This window comes from Gopherus evgoodei, chromosome 6 (genome assembly GCF_007399415.2).
Source record: "Gopherus evgoodei ecotype Sinaloan lineage chromosome 6, rGopEvg1_v1.p, whole genome shotgun sequence".
Classification (NCBI taxonomy): Eukaryota; Metazoa; Chordata; order Testudines; family Testudinidae; genus Gopherus; species Gopherus evgoodei.
Window position 1 is genome coordinate 97,853,399 of NC_044327.1, and position 20,569 is coordinate 97,873,967.

The 20,569-nt window shown below is 42.2% G+C and overlaps 1 protein-coding gene across 2 annotated transcripts in view; it reads left to right on the forward strand.

Moving 5' to 3' along the window:
* Positions 1-20,569, forward strand: part of ELOVL7 (ELOVL fatty acid elongase 7) — a 107,588-nt gene that overhangs the window by 76,631 nt on the left and 10,388 nt on the right. For both annotated transcript variants that reach the window (XM_030565915.1, XM_030565914.1), the window contains 2 exons: positions 10,541-10,637; positions 15,719-15,909. In XM_030565915.1, the coding sequence (XP_030421775.1) occupies positions 10,568-10,637; positions 15,719-15,909 (261 nt within the window). In that variant the 5' untranslated portion in view covers positions 10,541-10,567. The remainder of the gene's footprint in view (positions 1-10,540; positions 10,638-15,718; positions 15,910-20,569) is intronic.

A 20,569-nucleotide genomic window follows, 5' to 3' on the forward strand; every position in this document is an offset into this window, starting at 1 on the left:
TGGCCACACTGACAGCTACCAGTGCTGCAGTGTGGTTACATTTGCAGCATTTGCAGCGCTGTTGGGAGTGGTGCATTGTGGGCAGCTATCCCACAGAGCACCTCGTCCCATTTTGGCGCTGTGGCTTGTGGGAAGGGGATGGAAGGGTGCGGGTCTTTCCGCTTCCTGTTCCAGCGCCCCGTAGTGCTTTGCTACACATTCCAAGCAGTTTGGCGGCATTGTGAGTCTGCAGCGCGATTTCTGTTACAAATAGAGCCCGAGCTGCTGAGGACCTTGCTGATGAATGTTGCCAGCACATCACGCATGGCAGTGGAGCTATTCCTTCAGCTCCGAAGTGACAGTGAGGAGTCAGATGATGATACTGATTCGCCTGACGCTCAAGACACTAAATTGCTTGTGGCAGTAACAGACGTGCTCAGCACCATGGAACGCTGCCTTTGGGCTCAGGAAACGAGCACTGAGTGGTGGGATCACATCGTCCTGCAAGCCTGGGATGACGAGCAGTGGCTGCAGAACTTTCGGATGAGAAAAGCCACTTTCATGGGACTGTGTGCTGAGCTCGCCCCTACCCTGCGGCGCAGGGACACGAGATTGAGAGCTGCCCTGCCAGTGGAGAAGTGGGTGGCTATTGCAATCTGGAAGCTGGCAACTCCAGGCAGCTACCGATCGGTGGCGAACCAGTTTGGAGTGGGAAAGTCCACCGTTGGAATAGTGTTGATGCAAGTTTGCACAGCCATTAATCGCACCCTGCTAAGAAGAACTGTGACTCTGGGGAACGTGCAGGACATTGTGGATGGCTTTGCAGAAATGGGTTTCCCTAACTGTGGAGGGGCAATAGATGGGACACATATTCCTATTCTGGCACCACCCCACCTGGCATCAGAGTACATTAATCGCAAGGGGTATTTCTCCGTGGTTCTCCAAGCGCTTGTGGATCACCGTGGGCGTTTCACTGATATTTACTCAGGATGGCCTGGAAAGGTGCATGATGCACGCATCTTTCGGAACAGTGGCCTGTTCAGGAAGCTGATAGCCGGGACTTTTTTCACAGACCGCAAGATCACAGTAGGGGACGTCAAAATGCCCACTGTGATCCTTGGAGACCCCGCTCACCCCTTAATGCCATGGCTCATGAAACCGTATACAGGGAAGCTTGACAGGAGCAAGGACCGGTTCAACTACAGGCTGAGCCGGTGCAGAATGACTGTGGAGTGTGCTTTTGGCCGTTTAAAGGCACGCTGGAGGTGTCTCTACGGAAGCTAGATTTGGGGGAAAGCAGCATCTCCACTGTTATATCCGCGTGCTGTACCCTCCATAATATTTGTGAAAGGAAGGGTGGAAGATTCAGTGAGGAATGGGCCTCCGAGGTTCGACGCCTAGAGGCTGAATTTGCACAGCCAGAGAGCAGGGCTACTAGAGAGGCCCAGGAAAGGGCTTCAAGGATTAGGGATGCCTTAAGGGAGCAATTTGATGCTGAAAGCCAACAGTAATGTTTGGTGCCTTTGCTGTGCCCGTTTTTCCCTTGGGCTACAGTATTTATCACTTTCTTCAATAATAAAAAATGTTTTATAAGCCAAGAAATCATTTATTCAAAATACAGTACATAAAAGGGCCGGGGGGTAGGGTGGTGGACTGTACATTCAGAGGTATGAATATGTCCTGCTTGGATTGCTGTTCAATGCCTGCTGCACTTCAGGATTAATATGCTGCATCGTGATGGGGGTTGAGTGCATAGGGTAAGGGTTGCAGTTATCAGGGCTGGTAGGTGATCGTACAGGTGTTGGGGGCAGCTGGGGGTGGTAAGAAACAGGCTGCTGGAGAAAGGTGTTTTGTGCAAATACTGGGAAACAAGAGAGAGAGCTTTGGGAGGGGTGGGGATTACCACGGTACTGATCTGCCTGCATGGCTACGAGAGACTGCATACAGTCAGTTTGGCGAGCCAGGAGGCTTATCAGCTGCTTCGTGCTTTTCTTGGTAGCCAATTCCTTTCTCCTGCTTTGTGTTTGCCTCCACTCATGCATTTTCTCTCTCCATTCCTGCATCTTCTTACTCTCTCTGGCGTACTGATTCATAATTGCTTTGATCAAATCTTCTTTTGATTTTCGAGGATTTTTCCTCAAGTTTTATAACCGTCGGGCAGGTGGTGATACTGCTGGATTATTCAAGGTCACTTAAAAAAACATAAATAGAAACATTTAATACACAGAGGCTACATTGTTTGTTATCACACAGTGAAGGAGTTTGTAGACTTTTTGTAGCATCATTCCCACATACCTAACATAGCACAAAGAGGCCACAGCAGCGAAGGCATGGCGAGCAATGGGGTGAGTGTTTCTGCCGCAACTTCACCTGGGAAGGGGAACTGCCTGAGGGCTCACTGGGGTTTCTGTGCATGGGGGAAAGCAGAGAGCAGGGACCTGGGGACCTGCACTGGGGAGAGCAGGGACCTGGGGACCTGCACTGGGGAGAGCAGAGAGCAGGGACCTGCACTGAACACTACCCCTACATTCTCAACAGGGTTTTCTTCTGCCAGATATATCACTGCTGCGTGTTACCTGGCAAGAGAGGGAGGGTCTTCTGCAGCAATGTGGATTCTGCCCTGGTCCCTAAGCAGCTTCCCTGTGTGCAGCAATGGTCCCCCCACCCCTCGCGGCACAGTGGCGTGGATGAGTTAGCCTGACCGGGACAAGGACCACGGTGGCTCTCCCTATAAACTTGCGCAAGCACATTGCCCACGCTCTGGCTGCAACTTTTCAAGAGATTACCAAGGCCGATTACAGAGACGTGATAGACCAAATCAATGGGCTATTCCACATTTAGGCATTTAGGCGCATTTAGGCATTTAGGCACATTTAGGCATGCATGCATGCAGCCATAACCCCCACCCTCCTCTCCCAAAACATTTCCATCCTAAAAATAAAATCTGCTTACCGGGAACACGCTCCTCTGCTGCTTCTTCACCAACAAGTTCCAGCTGCTGCGACTGGCTAGCCTCCTCCTGGCTTGAGAAGAGCTCCTGGCTGCATGCCTCCTGGGACTCCGAGGTGTCTCCCTCCACCCCAGTAGCCTCACTCTCGGCTTCCTCTACACCCTCCCCCACTTCTCCCTGCTCTGAACTCTCCATTGTGCTCCTCGGATTGGCAGTGGGGTCACACCCAAGTATGGCATCCAGCTCCTTGTAAAAACGGCAGGTCGTGGGGGCAGCTCCTGAGCGGCTATTTCCCTCACGGGCTTTGCAATAGGCACTGCGCAGCTCCTTTACTTTTACCCTGCACTGCAACACGTCCCGTTCATGGCCCCTTAGCAGAAAGGACTTTGATATCTGCCCATAGGTATCATAATTTCTACGGCTGGAGCGCAGCTGTGATTGCACAGCTTCCTCACTCCAAGCACTGATGAGGTCCTGCAGCTCGGAAGTGTTCCATGCTGGGGCTTGTTTGGGGTGTGGAGGCATGGTCACTGATTGATTGATTGATTTGCACTCCACACTTGGCTGAGCAAACAGGAAGGGGATTTTTAAAATTCCTGGGACATTTAAAGGGGGGTCACCTGAGCCCAGGGCAGTGGAGTGTGAAACGATCAGCAGAGTGGCTGAAAAGGTATGCTGGGATACCTCCTAATACCCTGGAGGCCAATAAAAGCACTTTTGGTGTCCACACTTGATGACCAGCGCTTCATCACCAGCGCTGGAATCGCTACACCCGAGGCAGACCAGGTGTACAGTCAGCGCTGCAGCCAGGGAGTTGCAGCGCTGGTTGTGCTTTGCAAGTGTGGACACAGACTGAGTTGCAGCGCTGTAACCCCATCACCAGCGCTGCAACTCTCCAGTGTAGCCATGGCCTCAGTGTAATCAGTGCTGCAGCGCTGGGAGCGCGGCTCCCAGCGCTGCAAGCTACACCCGTAAGGGATGTGGTTTACGTGCAGCGCTGGGAGAGCTCTCTCCCAGCGCTGGCACTCTGACTACACTCACACTTTTTCAAGTGTAGCCATACCGATAGACTATTTAAAAAACTGAAGAGGCAGTAATCTGAGGGTTTTTTTTCTTATTTTCATTCAACACTTAACAAATAGTCCATTGGCAGCTTAGAAGTGATACATACGTGCAAAGTGATTTTTCTGTGAAGATTTAGTCTTTTGAATATAGTGTTAATGTATTTTTTTCTGCCTCAGACTGTAGCATCTCTTTGTAATATCTCCCACCTGTTCCAGCAATTTTAAGTTTTTACTGCTGGGTAAAACTTCTTCAGCTTTCCTTTGAAGTCTATAACACTGAAAGATTTTGCTCCAATCTCATGCTACTTGATCTGACCTTCAGATTACCCATTCCTATTATTCCTGTTGATTGCTAGGCTTTTCCTGTGCACCCAAATTATCTCACCTCTTGTCCTAGCATCACCTTTCGGGAATGGGTATTATATTGGCCTGTGCCTTTTGACCAGGAGATTCAGGCCAGGTACTTCTTGCCCAAACTTCCGTTCCTTACTAAAGGTCAGAAGTTGATTTACCTATTTTTTTTTTACCATTACTCTCATTGATTATCTCTAGTGACTGCCTAGCTCCTAAGTCACCTTTAAAATAACCATTACCTTGTTTAAAAAATTGAGAGAGAAATTAAAGCTATGCGTTATGAAATCTAAGGTCTCCCTAAAAGCCTTTCTAAATTTAAGCAAAAGCACTGCTGCCAGGTGTGTTCGTTCTCTCTCTCCCTGACCTATTCATAGTTCGTCTTGATGTTGAATCTGCATTGCAATGCAACTTACATTCAAACCCATTTCTGCCATATAACTTTAATTCACAGTCTTGGTTTCATTGCTATCATTATATGAAATTCATTGTGTTTCAACTCCTCCAACAATAAGTGACCACTAGTAGCCTAGGCAGACAATGATTTCCTTTCCCGTGACCTCGTAATACTACAGAGAATCCCTTGAATCTGGGTAGGTTGGTTACGATCTGATAATATCGAGTTGTTTTAGCCTTTTAACCTGCAAGGTGGTTTGGTGACCTTGTTTGACTCGTTAAGGAAACGTAACTCTGTTTCAGTCCCAATGTTATATTTTGTTAATTACAATTTTTCATGTGATATGACATCTTAAACTCAGCCCATTACCATTTCTCGACATCTGGGTCAACTCTAGTTGCTCAACCATTTAGCAGCTCACCCACCTGCTGCTGAACAGTTTCTTCCTTTCTTCTGCTCTGGAGCTGAGCCCACTCTCTGGGCAGCTGGCTGCTCTCCAGCTGGCCTCTCCTTCCTTTCTGGAGAGTAGCTGAATTGTCAGGCTGCTGCCTTCCAAATAGCTAAGCAGCTGCTCTGGAGTCACATCCCTGCCTGTTTGCTAGGCTAGAAACAAAGTGGACTTTCAATGAGAAGAGCCCTGCTTCAGTCTCTCCCACAGGGATCCCAGCAGCATTGAGTGATACCCAAGTGTTTTTAAATTATGGAACAGAGAGAAGGACAGAGTTCAATCCAGCATTGTGGGAGGGCCAGGGCCAGGGCCAGGAAAGAGACACTTTGCCATGGGAATAGACTGAAGAGGGTGGGAAAGAAATGTGTTCATCCACTGCATGTTCGTTGTGTAGGTGAGAGGGTATATATTAAAAGCACTCTGAGGTTGATGTTTCCAGGTTAAAAAAACCAAACCCTTGCTCTTAGCTGCAGTGTTTAGCAGGCATATAAAAGACCATTTAAATCTAGACACACTATTTCACTAGCTCCCAACACATAACTAAAACAGTGTTGACAAGATGACTATAAATGATATGTGCACTTACAGTGCAATTGTTGGAACAAGAAATGTTTGTATTAGTGCAAAAATAATACTGTATAAATGGCAACCACTTCGGCAGCGACAGCTGTTTCCCAAGTGCTATAGCTTCTTAAGTTCCCATTTAAAGTAATTGAAATCTTTGTTAATTTACTAAAATGTTATACAAATTAATGACTGTCGGTGAATCTGTGTTGCAATAAAGTTTCTATTTTCATTGTGTTTGTTAGCCTATGGATATGCTATGAATTCTGTATGCATGAGTGACTTTTTTCTTTAAGGCATTGCTAAATTTAAATGTACCGTGATTTTGAGTAACATTTTTTTTTGTTTTAAACCATGTTCATTGGGTACCAAAAAAGGTGATAGCATTTGGTTTAATAGAAGCACAAATAGTTATCTGCCATATTACTAACGCAGGTATCCTTCACTTGCCTATTAATATAGTGCTCATATAAAATGGAAATGGATAAGTATTCACTTAAGCTTTTTAATAATTTTAATTAATGTAAATAGTATAAAAGTCTTTGCAGTTCTTCTCTCTTCCCTCCCTGCCCTCCTTCCTCCCACCCCCCGAGAGAGAGAAAACAAGAACACACACAAATTTGTGTTTTTACTAGAGTCTTTAAGAATTTTGTACTGGGCTCAGTGTTTCAGAAGAGATAGGGTTTGTGTTGGGTGTTGCTGTACCCCACAAAACTACAGACAAGACAGCAGGGATGTTCACATTTGTAATGTGTCTCTGGTAGGAGAATTCTGTTCCCTTGCTTGGATAGCCAGTGCCAAAGAGGAAGAAACCATTGTTCTTCCTCCTTTGTGAGGAGTAGGAAGAAGATGGCTTTTACCCCTTAGCACTTTCATGTCCCTATCCTTCTCATAATGGTCACCTTTATGATAGCATAGAATGCTTTGTAAAACATCATACTTCTTAAAAGATTAAGAGAACAGAGCATACTGATCTGAAAATATGCACTTTGTGAATGTGTTGGACATGATAGAATTCTAGGTAAGATGAATTCAAACCTGATTGTGTGTATAGATGTATGTGCATGTATTACAGCTGTGAATGAATGCAGCAGTTGGGGCTTGGTGAGAGCAGCTACAATTGTGGAGGATGTACATATAGTAGTTTGCTGAGGGCAGCAGATGCTTATGCTTGACCTGTAATGTAGTAAGAGGAATCATCACTTAGTTCTATCCCCTGGTATATATCACATTTGTTTTTTGATTAGGGCTTTGTACTGTTTTGTCCACATAAGCAAACGATGTTTACATAAGTGGAGCAATATGCTTAGAGTCACAGTGCACTATAGGTGTCATATAAAAATTAAGAGCCTAGTAGAGATCAATGGTGGTGGTAGAATTTACCTAATAATTGATTCATCTACACATGCAGACAAAGCAAAACAGTGACATTTGGTGGTGGTCAGTGAGATGAGTCTTGAGTTTAAAAGATTTGCACACTCTGAACTATCTCTGCAGTTCTCCATATACAAGTTATTTGCCTGGGAGCCTAAATTGACATCAGAGTTCCATTCAGCGCTACAATAGAAAGTTACTTTTGTGAACTCAGCAGTATGATATAAAGCCTTTCCTAGGGATTTGTGAGACAATCCTCTTCTTTGTAGTCTCTCTGTGTGTGTCTTTTTTATTTTGCTTTTTTGGGGTGAGCAGTTCGGAGTCAGTCTAACTATAATTATGATCAGTGGCTCAGTACAGTACGTGGTTTACAGCAATATGCAGAACTTTTACCCTGATGACTATTTTTGTTAGTTTTCCTTCTCATTTCTAGACAAACCATCTTCACTCTGTCTTCTTTAAAGTGATCTCCAATATTAGACTGATAATCTCTGTTGCCAATAACAACAGTCTTGTTGGGTCAGCATTCAAAGAATAAACTTGCAGGATCTTTAAGGTGCAAGAAATATCTAATATATAATGTCTTAAAGCATGTCCGCACAGTGAAAGCTGTGTACAGCTAGTCTGTTCGAGCTAGCTTGAATCTAGCACAGGGTGCAATAGCTTCAGTGCAGGTCATAAAAGCCTGTCATGGATTCTGGGTGCATATTCAACTGTCTAGCCCACTCTGAAGTCCATGCTGCGCTGTCTTTGCTGCGATTGTTACCTGTGCTACCTGGATTCAATTTAGCTTGGGTAGGCTAGCCCATGCGCAGCTTCTACTGCATAGACGTACTCTCTCAGATGGCTGCTATGAATAAATAAGGCACTTACACAATTAAATATCATTACATTTATTTTTAGACATTTTTATTAAATGTTACTTATGTAACTGTAAATAAACATGGCACTTTAAAAAGAGAGATTAAAATAATCCCTGCACCAAAGATGACACTAAAGAACATGGACAAGAAAAAGATAAGACGTGATATTGGTCAGTGATTCTGGAAAGGGTAGATTATGGAGAGATTTGGGGAGGAGGAGAAGGCAGAGGGGGTATTTCTGGGCTTTTGAGGAGAAATTCGCAAAGAGAGAATTCTTGCAACACAAGAAATTTTAGGTAGTTTTAGGCATAGGAAGCAATATAATAGATACAAAGCTGAAAGTGCAAAGAAGAGTAAGCCAGCAGTATGAGAAGAGTTGAGAGGAAAGTATGTTGTCAGGTCTTTGGGGGAAGGGATGTGTCAGTTCTGCTTCCTGTGATGAAGAACCTAGCATGCTTCCAGGTGCTCAAAAATCAATATAGGATATGAGGAACTGGGAGGAAAATTAAAGCAGAGATGTAGATGGAAGTGACATTTTGTAGGACATTGAAGGAGGGGACACAGGTATGAGAGGAAACCAGTAAAGAGTGATTTGAGACAGGGTCAGAGTGACTGATGGCAGAGAAATCACTTTCAGAAGTGGCACTCAGCATAGTCCTCGAGAATTTTAATAAACTTTTCTTTTTGTATTTCAATTATTTTCTGAAAGCAAGGTGCATTCTCATTGGTTGATATAACTATTAAAACATGTTAATTTACAATGAAATAGAGCCTTTATACAAGATTTGGTATATCTTTTTGCTAAGTGGACAGGTGTGCTATAACTATTACATAATTGCATAAATGTAAGTTTTGCTGCTTTTTCAACTTCCAGTCAATTTCTCAACTTTGAATGAATTAGCCCAAAAGAAGAAAATCATCTTTCTGTGCCTTCAGAAGAGGTTACTTCTGTCAAAAGCTGGTTTAGCCATCTAACAAACTCTGATTCCAGGTGCTTAGCTAGTGATTTCCATCGGTTCCAGGGTATGACTTCCTTTAAAACATCAGCAAACATGTACTGCTTGAATGGTTCATCTCCAGTCCTGAAATGTATTATGATTGATGGGTGATTATTAGATTGCCATGTCATAGCAGCATCTTCTGTAACAATGAGGCATGTATCCCGGTACTTGGGTTGAGAATATTGAGAAAATAAGGTGGAATATGTGATCCATCCTGATTCATCTGCTGCTTAATTGCCGGCAATTTAATGTTGTTGTTGGGTAACTCTTGAATGGTCTGGCAGGTATTTTGAAATTTCAGCAGCAATAGCAGTAATCTTTCTGCAGTTTGTCCAAGGCTATGGAAATAGGGTTCAGTATATTCATTGTATCTTTACTCCAGTGTTTGACTACTTTTGGCTGTGATAATTTCATCTGTTCTGTCATTTTTTTTCACAGCTTATCAGAATAGGCCAGTTCTTAATAAATAACTCAAAACGGTCAGCCACTGAATTCCATCATACGTCTTTGGAAGAGAATTCGTTTCCATCTTCCTGTTCTATACAGTGAAGTTGAAGCAAAGTGGTTGTTACCAGAAGTATTTCGCAATTTCAATATTTTTCTTTATTCATGGAGTTGTATTTAAGAGGTCTTCAGCTAAAATATGCATCAAATGAGCACTGTGCCCATATATTGTAAGTTTCAGGTTTCCCTTTGTTACCTTATTTTAGATTTCTTCTCATCTTGGCTTCATTTGCAGTGTTGTCTGTGACAAAGCTACACACTTGAATTTTTGTTTAGTTTGTTACAGCTTTTACTGCTGCTACTTTTAAGTATTCTTTGTGGGCATCTCCAGATATACACCTCTACCCCGATATAACGTGACCTGATATAACACGAATTTAGATATAACGTGGTAAAGCAGTGCTCTGGGGAGAGAGGGGGCTGCGCACTCCGGCGGATCAAAGCAAGTTCGATATAACACGGTTTCACCTATAACATGGTAAGATTTTTTTTTTTTTGGCTCCCGAGGACAGCGTTATATCAGGATGGAGGTGTATCAATTGTTTCTGTAAGATAGACAACCCCATCTTCTGCTGTTACACAAGAACTTATTATTGGATAGTTGTATACATTGCTCTGCCCATCAAGACTCCTATTAATGAATTTCCTATTATTGGGGTTTTTTTTGTACACTGTTCAATTTCCTTATCAGACACTCTATCCAGCAACCTTCCAGCAATGTCTGCTTCACTGGATAGAGTGTAATCTGGTTGTGATGACTGAATAATGTCCAAGAGGGTGAAGGACGAGAAGCAAGAGTGAGATCACAGATGCGGGCCAGGCTCCTGCATGTGTCCTGCTGTTTCATTTTGAAAACGTGGTCATCCTACCCAGGTGGGCTGCACAGATGATCCTGATGAGATAGCTGATGGCGTCTTCTAGAAGCAGAGGCCTGGTTCCAACAACTGTGATGAGTTTGCCAGACTGTTGCACCTTTGAAAATCTTCCACCAAGAATACTTGATCTTTGCCAGCATAGATTAAAAAAAGTTTTTGTGTTTTTGCAGGAGAAGTCATAATATCCACTTATCCCAATGAAAATGGCCTTTAGCAATTTGACATCAAAAGCTGCACTGCTTTATGATGAATGGATTAAACATGCTGGTGAGTCAATAAATCCTAATGTCCACTAACTTTTTAAGGCTTTTCAACAGATGTGGAGTTGTGTTAAGCATAGTTTTGTATTGCTAACTTAAAATAGCATTGTCTTCCTCTAATGACACCTAAGTTGTCAAGCTAAATGTTCACATGCCTAACGGTAAATAAAAGTAGTATAATGTCACACAGACTTTAGAGGTGTAACTTTTGCAATTACAAAAGTTGATTTGCTAAGGATTTAAAACTTCAGAAACTGTGTGTACAGAATGGCTCTCCTAAAAAGATCTCTACTATCAGCAGAGTTGCACTTTAAATTTTGAAATTGTACTGGGACGGTCTAAAACTTGAATTTTATTTAATTATAAATGGAGTTACATTTTCTTAGTTAACTGAATTAAAGTATTCTGTTACAAAGTGATGATGTATTTTGCTTTTCTTGGTACTAAAGTGGCAAGTGAAAGAAAATGTAAACCTTGATGATTTATCGTATGTTGAAAACTCCTGTAAGTGATTCACTGCATCAAGTTCCTGTTTTGAAAGGGAGTATTCATACTCTAACAAAGTTCAGGAATAAGTATATAAATCATTCTGTGGTTTACTGTGAAAGTTTTATAGTGCTGTATATCTGCTTAGTTCCTCTTCTGAACTTGTATGTGTTGAATGCCCTGGCTTTTCATAATTCCATAGCTATGGAATTAGATGCAGGCAATGGAAAATACCATGGCTGTAAAGCATATGTTGCCTTGAACTGGACAAATATGGTGAAATCTGAACAGAAATTCACTGTCAATATGAATGGCTGAAAGATGCTGTACATCTGGGACTGGGAAGAATGAGTTCAGATTAGTACCATAGCTGAAAGCTTTTTCCCCATCATCAGTGGGAATTGGGCACAGCTGGTGCCAGGGGGGCAAGTTGAAAGTGAATGGAGATGCTAGCCCAGAGGAAAGCTTTGATGGATCAGAGAAGGAGGATGAATCTCCAGAAGCAGATGATGAGGATGAGAACAAGGAGTTGATAAGGACAATGTAGGCAGAACAGCTGTAAGACTACAGACCTGGAGTGGGAGAAACTTCATTTGGAGCCAGGGGTGTCATAATGAGTTCTTCAGCCTAAAAATACACCATGAAGTAAAGATGCAAGTACCGCACCAAGAGAACCTAATAACCTGGTAAGCTAACATAGAAGCTTCTCATCTAACACTCTGACTTCTGCAGTGTTAAGATAGCAGCCTTGTGCAGGATTTTGGGTGGGTCAGTGGAGACTTCTAATTCTCTTTTGAGTAGTAAGGTTTTAAGAGTGTATATGGTTTGTCAGGTTCTGATCGTGTGTATTGAAATTTAAAACTGCTTTGTTAGGAAACAAGACCTAATAAAATACTTGAGCTCATTAACAACTGGTTGTGTGGTTCCCAGAAGGAAACGACAGAGACAAGGTCTCCATGCTAATGTTGTATGCTGCTTGTGTTAGGGTTTTGTTCTGCTGCCCATCACTGGAAGAGGGGTACACTAAGGAGTTAATTGATCCCAGGAGGAGTTGCATTTAATTGAGGTGCTATTTTTGACCCATAAACACATTACATAATTGGGTTTTGGACGGATTACCTGAAAGCCACTTATCTCCTTATGCAACATCATAGCAGCTCGGATCAGATAAGTGCTCAAGATAACTGCTCTTTGATTAAAGTGGAATGGATCTTTGGCAGGGCACTCTTGCTGAAGAATCCTTGACTCTGGAACTTGAGTTGCTCACCCCATAGCCTGTCAGAGCTTGGATATGGTGTCTTGCATCATGATGTGATGAAGATGTTTGTTCTCCCCAGCAGCGGCAGAGGGATTATTGGGAAGGAGCTGGTGGAATGGGTGAAAGAGAGTGGCTTGTTGTGAGGGTATGGTGATCCTCTTACAGTTCTGATTACTTGCCGTGTGTGCGTGTTTATAGTGCCTAGATCATTTGACTAATGCTTTGTAAATGTGAGCAAATAAATTGGAGAATTGAGCAGTTCTTTTAAAACATTGCAACAGTAAGTTAAAGGTCTGGATTTGTGACTTCACCCCAGTAATTTGACAGCAAGCCACAAAAGCAACAGAATACTAATTCAAAAGCCATGTTGGTATTGTTTAGGTTTTTTTTAACAACCCCTGTCAAGGTTCCTTCCCCACTCTGAACTTTAGGGTACAGATGTGGGGACCTGCATGGACACTTCTAAGCTTAATTACCAACTTAGATCTGGTATCGCTGCCATCATCCCCAAGCACTACTTTTCTTCCCTGGGTAGTCTTGAGAGACTTCACCAATTTCCTGGTGAACACAGATCCAAACCCCTTGGATCTTAAAACAAGGAGAAATTAACCATCCCCCATCCTTTCTCCCACCAACTCCTGGTGGATCCCGATCCAACCCCCTTGGATCTAAAAACAAGGAAAAAATCAATCCAGTATTAAGAAAAAGGCTTTTAATTAAAGAAAAGAAAGGTAAAAGAAAAGCCTCTGGGAGAGATTAGCATACCAGGTACTCTCACAGACAACAGATTCCAAACACAGAGGATGTTCCCCTGGGCAAAAACTTAATACACACAAGAATACCCAAATTTGATCATTCCCTTAATGGTACCAAGACAAGTTACAAAGAAAATAAACATAAACCTATTTATCCCTTTCTAAAATTACTACTCTGATAAGAGGCTGGTTCCTTGATGTTTTTCACTCCGGCTGAAACTGAAACTCTAAACTAAGGAAAACTTCCCTTCTTCCTTTTGAAACATCTTGTTCCCCCATTGGTTCCTCTGGTCAGGTGTTAGCTAGGCTAGGTGAACTTCTTAACACTTTACAGGTAAAAGAGGCATTAACCCTTAACTATCTGTTTATGACAACCCCCCCCCCAAAAGGTAATTGGTAAAAGCAGGGGTCCAAAACAATTAACCAAGTCACTACACTTCCTAGTGAAGAAGAATTAGTCAAGCCTTCCAGATCCCCATGATGATCCAGAATTAAAAAAGATGATGATAATGTCACTGTCAAAAGCTTGAATGTAGCTCCAACCAATGTCAATGAGGGAAATGGGGCTTATATGGAGCAACTCTAGACACAGCATGTAACACCCTTGTAAGCTTCCTGGGGAGGGATTCACAGCATTTTTTCCATATGGATAATTTTAATGTGAATTCTCCCTGTTTACCATGCAGACTCAACTCTGGGCCCACCAATCCCTGCGCAAAAGCAGACATTTCTGAGAGGGGGTGGGGACATCTTTCAGGAATTGCAAGATTTAACAGGCACTATGTTATGGTCCTACAGTGGTAGGTAGTGGGTCAAATCATCTGGTTAAAACTTCAAGGTTTAAAGCCATTCTCCAAACTAGTAAAACAAGTATGATTAACCACAGGAAGGGACAAAGTTCTTAAAAATGGGGGCTTTTCCCAATTTGAAGTATCAGAGGGGTAGCCGTGTTAGTCTGGATCGGTAAAAGCAGCAAAGAATCCTGTGGCACCTTATAGACTAACAGACGTTTTGGAGCATGAGCTTTCGTGGGTGAATACCCACTTCGTCAGATGCATCTGATGAAGTGGGTATTCGCCCACGAAAGCTCATGCTCCAAAATGTCTGTTAGTCTATAAGGTGCCACAGGATTCTTTGCTGCTTTTCCCAATTTGAAGTTCTTTAAGAATGGTCACATTTTCCCAGAAGAGTTTAATTTCACTCATCTGCGGCCTGGATCAGTTGCTTGCAAGACCTCTTCCATTTTTTGCTTGTGAACTACATTGTCTTGTGACAATGCATACTTTCCATGGGATGGAGATTGATGCAAGTGGGGGGCATCGGATCCAATCTAGGACATGTGTCTGAATGGATGTTGGAGGAGAGTGATGATATGACACTTTTCTCAGCATGAAAACTCTGCTTCCAAAGTTTTTGTCAAAACTTGGGCTCCAATTGACAACACCCAATAACTGGAGTTTTCATACCAGAGACATCCAGCAAACAACCTTGAAAGTCACTCCATAGCCAGATAAATTGGAAGCCCTGCAGACTCCCACTAACCAAAACCTTTGCTGGGAAGACTCAGTTGCACCAAAAAGGCATCAAAACCTTTGCTGGGAAGACTCAGTTGCACCAAAAGGGCATCAAAAATGTCTTAGGTCCACTGCACGTATGACATTTGTAGCATTCCTTCTAACTCTCAGTGCCAGATGAGTTTAAGGGGTAACTTGAGTGAAACAATCTCCAAAGACCAAGGGGGAGAGGGAGTGTGAACTCTGCTTACCATCTATGGATGAATAAATCTGCAAAGTATATCTATTAATAGATTTCTGTTGGTTTTTATCTTAGCGAGGGAGGAGTATGTGAAGGATGACTCTATCTGGGCAAATAACTTTAGAATTACATATGAGTCTGTTAGGCAAGGTTTGCTTAGCCAGCATGCCCAGAAGTTTCTTCAAGGTGTGGACAGAGAATTGCCTGACAATGCATATGAGATTGGAAGTGGGGAATTAGGCAATATCCTTTAATGACTATCTGTACTAGTGTGTGGGACAGAACAGCCAGTTGTACCTGAGGATGATGTGGTGCGCCATAAAGGCGAGCACATGTGTAAACTTTAATTGTAAGACTTCTGTGCCTGGTTAGTGGTGCAATTTATAGTATTAGTGTAGTTGAGTTAAATATGAACATTTTTCTCTACATTGCCAATAAAATGTCCTTTTTTTAATTTGAGTTGAACGTGAAGACTTAAACTAAGAATAAATCACTGCCAGGTGATGAATGGAAAGAAACTGACCTCTGGTCTCCAGGGATTATGTGGTCAAGGGCAGCAGTGGCTTTAATAACTTACCTTGAGTAGTATTCCAAATAATCTGGCAAGGACCAACGTTGGTTTATGAAGAAGCTAACAACCCTGGAGGTACTAAATCTTGTTAAAGCAAGTTATAAAACCCCAAAGCTAGTAAGTGATTCTAAAACCTGAGCAGTGAAAGCAGAAACAATTTAAGAAAAGAATTTAATCAAGAATTTAACAAAAGAATATCCTTGATGTTAAGTTAATGTAGATGTAAAAAGCATTATAACCTGTGGATTTTTTTTCTCTTCTAGATCCAAGAGTGGAAGGCTTCCTACTCATGTCTTCACCTGTGCCACAGACTATTATCATTGGAGCCTATATTTATTTTGTCACTTCTTTGGGACCAAAACTCATGGAAAACCGAAAACCTTTTGAACTCAGGCAGATAATGGCATTTTACAATTTTGGTGTGGTAGCCCTTTCAGTGTATATGACTTACGAAGTAAGTATTTCTCTATAATTACTTGTTTAACTTTTTTCTTCAGCTAGCTCAGCTGCTATTATGTAATTTTTTGGATACCGTAATTGGGACAATTAGCATAATAGATGAGCGAAAACCTCTTCAAGAAAAATCATTTGGCATTTTTCTTAGGACAAAGTATAGAAATTTAACAATGACTTAAATGAAAGTTAAACACACAGTCAAGAGGGTGATTGCATATTTTATATTAGACCATAATAGAACACTTTAAAACAGTGGTCCTCAAACTTCTGTGCTGGTGACCCCTTTTACATAGCAAGCCTCTGAGTGTGACCCCCACCCCTTTATAAATTAAAAACATTTTAAAAAATATATTTAACTCCAATATAAATGCTGGAGGCAAAGCAGGGTTTGGTGTGGAGGCTGACATCTCATGACCCTCCCCCCCCCCCGTAATAACCTCGTGACCCCTGAGGGGTCCCAACCCCCCAGTTTGAGAACCTTTGATTTAAAACCTGGAAAGTATTTAGATTTTTAGTTTTTGAACTTCTTTGGGTGAGGAAGGTAGAACTAGACTGGCAGGTTGCATGCTTTGTTTATAGTCTTACTTTTTGTGGCTGCCACATGATAGAATAAGTTGAGATTTTCCATACTGCACAGGGAATGTTTAAGTGCAAGATTCTCTTCAATTAGTTTTTGGTTTTCAAATTGCACAATCACACTTTCCTAATGTTGTAAATGATCCTTTTTATTTACAAAATTTAGTCTAGGGTCTCAATCCATATAAAACAAGGTTTTTAGAATAATCAATAAAACCTTTCCTAGAAGAGTTCTTGGGTGTTTGACTTGTGGTTCAACAAAAAGCTAGGCTTTTTAAGAGAAAAGAACATTTTTATTAGACAGTGATCAAGTGAGATGCATTGGGTTTAATGACCGAGAAAATACATTTCTGTATGTGCACGGTGTGCACCTGCAAATAGTCATTTAGAGTTAACTCTCTCACACTTAAAGAAATGCCAGTTTAAAGAGACTAAACTGGGACAGTAAACCAGCATGGCTACTTAGCAATACTACAAGCAGCTGCCTGATAGTTTTCTACAACTGGCCAGCTGAAACAACACTATTGTGGTAGCTATTTTCATCTTTGGCATACTGGTTAGGGAATTTTTCAGATACTGCTGCCAAATTGGCTGTACTTCAGTTAACCCAGTTCCCATAACCTTCATAATGTGTTAGACTGAGCTTTTGCTTTTAAAAACAGTGCTCCAAAGTATTTACATTTATCTTTCAAAAAGAAACTGATAACGTTGGCTAATAATTGTTGTGCCCAATACCATAAATGCAAAGAAGGTTGAAAAGCATGTTTCCTTTTGCACTTCCTGCTTCCACAGATCTTGTTAGGGTTGTCCTGTGTTTAGGCGTATTTTAAAAAATAAACACTTGCCTTTTTCACTTTTGACACTAACGTGATATTTGATTTGCCTATCATTAAGCCTTTATTTAAAATGTCACAAAAGAATGCATAGATACTGTATACCAGATTGAATTAATTCTTTTCCTCACTGGCTATAAGCCATTTTGTGGGTGTTTTTGGTATTATGTTCACTTACAATGTTTGAAATCCTGTTGGTTTCAGCGTCTGATTTGTTAAATGGGCAATCTTTTACTTGTTTTATTCAAGTCATGTTTGATTGAAACTAAAACTCTTCACCTACCAGGAAAACTTGGTATTTTCCTATTATCCGTGCATGGATAATTATGATTGATTAATGAATATTCATTCAACACAAGTGGAGTTTTTATAATATTGGCTGGGATTCAGGGGGTTAGGAAGAGAGAAGACACAAAGTGTAATATTTACAGTGCTGCTCTTGGCTAAGTTTTAATGTAGTAATAGAAGGAGTATTGGATGCGACACCTGTTACACTGATACTGTACATCTGCATGTGATCTCTAGACCGCTTCCCATATCTTCTGACAGTTATAGTCTAACTTGTATCACAGAGTAAATATTTTTGACAAGAAATTGAGATACTTGGTACCAAATAAAAGAAGTCCAGCGCTGATTCGTCTCTAGCCTCAAGCCCCTTCTGTTGGCTACAGACAACCAAACGCACTAAAACAGTTGCTGAAACAGAGGTGGTATGCATATAAACTGAAGTTCTACTGGATGTTGTAAATGGAGGGGGGGAAACCCACAGCAGAACATTATTTACTTTGGTAAAAACTTTTTTGGATTTTTGGATTGCCTTTTTTATGGGTCCCTTATTATGGACTTGTTGCAAATAGATCTAAGAAACGATGTGCAGTTCAACCTAGCATGTGATTGGCCAAAATCATTAAGTGCTTGGGGAACATCTGACAAAGGTGTACAAATTGCAGTTCCAATTCTATGTGGACATAGTAACTTTTGGATGTTAATTCTTGTTACTAGGATTTCCTCATCATGGTGTGATATTATTTTATTACACCGTTGGCCAGTCACAAGTACATGCTGAACAGGCTAATTGTAATACAAAGACTTAATTAGCTGAATTCCCTGGTCCTGCATGTACTGTATTTCCATTGTAGAAAATCTGTGAAGAACTGAGTTACTTAACTTCTAAATAATAAAAACGTGGTTCTGTGTTAGTACTTGACTCGTTAAAAGTATCTTATGTATCGAAATGCCTGGATTCAATACCAATACTCACTTTTTGGGGAGGATAGTTTTTGTTTCAATCACCAGCTTCCCATAGTGAGAAGAGAGACACTGATCTAATGTCTGTTCGAGGGAGCAGCTATTTCTTCTCTTGTGGCACTGAGGCTTAGGTGCACTGACGTGGGTATAGTTGGCATTCTCATTCATATTGTCAAGTTATGAGATTCAAATCTCTCTACAGTACTACAGCAGAGTTTAATAGTGTTGCCATCCCGCATTGAGGTAGATAACGGCTGACAAGCTGACTGAATGCACAGGCTTTTTTAAAATCATTATCAGAGGGGTAGCCGTGTTAGTCTGGATCTGTAAAAGCAGCAAAGAGTCCTGTGGCACCTTAGAGACTAACAGACGTTTTGGAGCATGAGCTTTCGTTGGTGAATACCCACTTCCTCAGATGCATGTAGTGGAAATTTCCAGGGGCAGGTATATATATGCAGGCAAGCTAGAGATAATGAGGTAGTTCAATCAGGAAGGATGAGGCCCTGTTCTAGCAGTTGAGGTGTGAAAACCAAGAGAGGAGAAACTGGTTCTGTAATTGGCAAGCCATTCACAGTCTTTGTTCAATCCTGAGCTGATGGTGTCAAATTTGCAGATGAACTGAAGCTCAGCAGTTTCTCTTTGAAGTCTGGTCCTGAAGTTTTTTTGCTGCAAGATGGCCACCTTAAGGTCTGCTATAGTGTGGTCAGGGAGGTTGAAGTGTTCTCCTACAGGTTTTTGTATATTGCCATTCCTAATATCTGATTTGTGTCCGTTTATCCTTTTCCGTAGCGACTGTCCAGTTTGGCCGACGTACATAGCAGAGGGGCATTGCTGGCATATGATGGCGTATATTACATTGGTGGACGTGCAGGTGAATGAACCGGTGATGGTGTGGCTGATCTGGTTAGGTCCTGTGATGGTGTCGCTGGTGTAGCTATGTGGGCAGAGTTGGCATCGAGGTTTGTTGCATGGATTGGTACCTGAGCTAGAGTTACTATGGTGCGGTGTGCAGTTACTGGTGAGAATGTTTCAGGTTGGCAGGTTGCCTGTGGGCGAGGACTGGCCTGCCACCCAAGGCCTGTGAAAGTGTGGGATCATTGTCTAGGATGGGTTGTAGGTCCCTGATGATGCGTTGGAGAGGTTTTAGCTGGGGACTGTATGTGATGGCCAGTGGAGTCCTGCTGGTTTCTTTCTTGGGTTTGTCTTGCAGTAGGAGGCTTCTGGGTACACGTCTGGCTCTGTTGATCCATTTCCTTATTTCCTCATGCAGGTATTGTAGTTTTGAGAATGCTTGGTGGAGATTTTGTAGGTGTTGGTCTCTGTCTGAGGGGTTAGAGCAGATGCGATTGTACCTCAGTGCTTGGCTGTAGACAATGGATCGTGTGATGTGTCCGGGATGGAAGCTGGAGGCATGAAGGTAGGCATAGCGGTCGGTAGGTTTTTGGTATACGGTGGTGGTAGTGTGACCATCATTTATTTGCACCGTGGTGTCTAGGAAGTGGACCTCCCGTGTAGATTGGTTCAGGCTGAGGTTGATGGTGGGGTGGAAGCTGTTGAAATCGTGGTGGAATTTTTCCAGAGACTCCTTCCCATGGGTCCAGATGATGAAGATGTCATCAATGTAGCGTAGGTAGAGAAGGGGCGTGAGTGGACGAGAGCTGAGGAAGCATTGTTCCAGGTCGGCCATAAAAATATTGGCATATTGTGGGGCCATGCGGGTGCCCATAGCTGTGCCACTGATCTGGAGATATATATTTGTCATTAAATTTGAAATAGTTGTGTGTGAGGATAAAGGAACAGAGCTCAGCAGCCAGTTGTGCTGTGGCATCATCAGGGATACTGTTCCTGACAGCTTGTATTCCATCTGTGTGTGGGATGTTCGTGCAGAGAGCCTCTACATCCAAGGTGGCTAGGATGGTGTATTCTGGAAGGTCACCAATGCATTGTAGTTTCCTCAGGACCTTCCAGAAAACACCTTCAGGACCAGACTTCAAAGAGAAA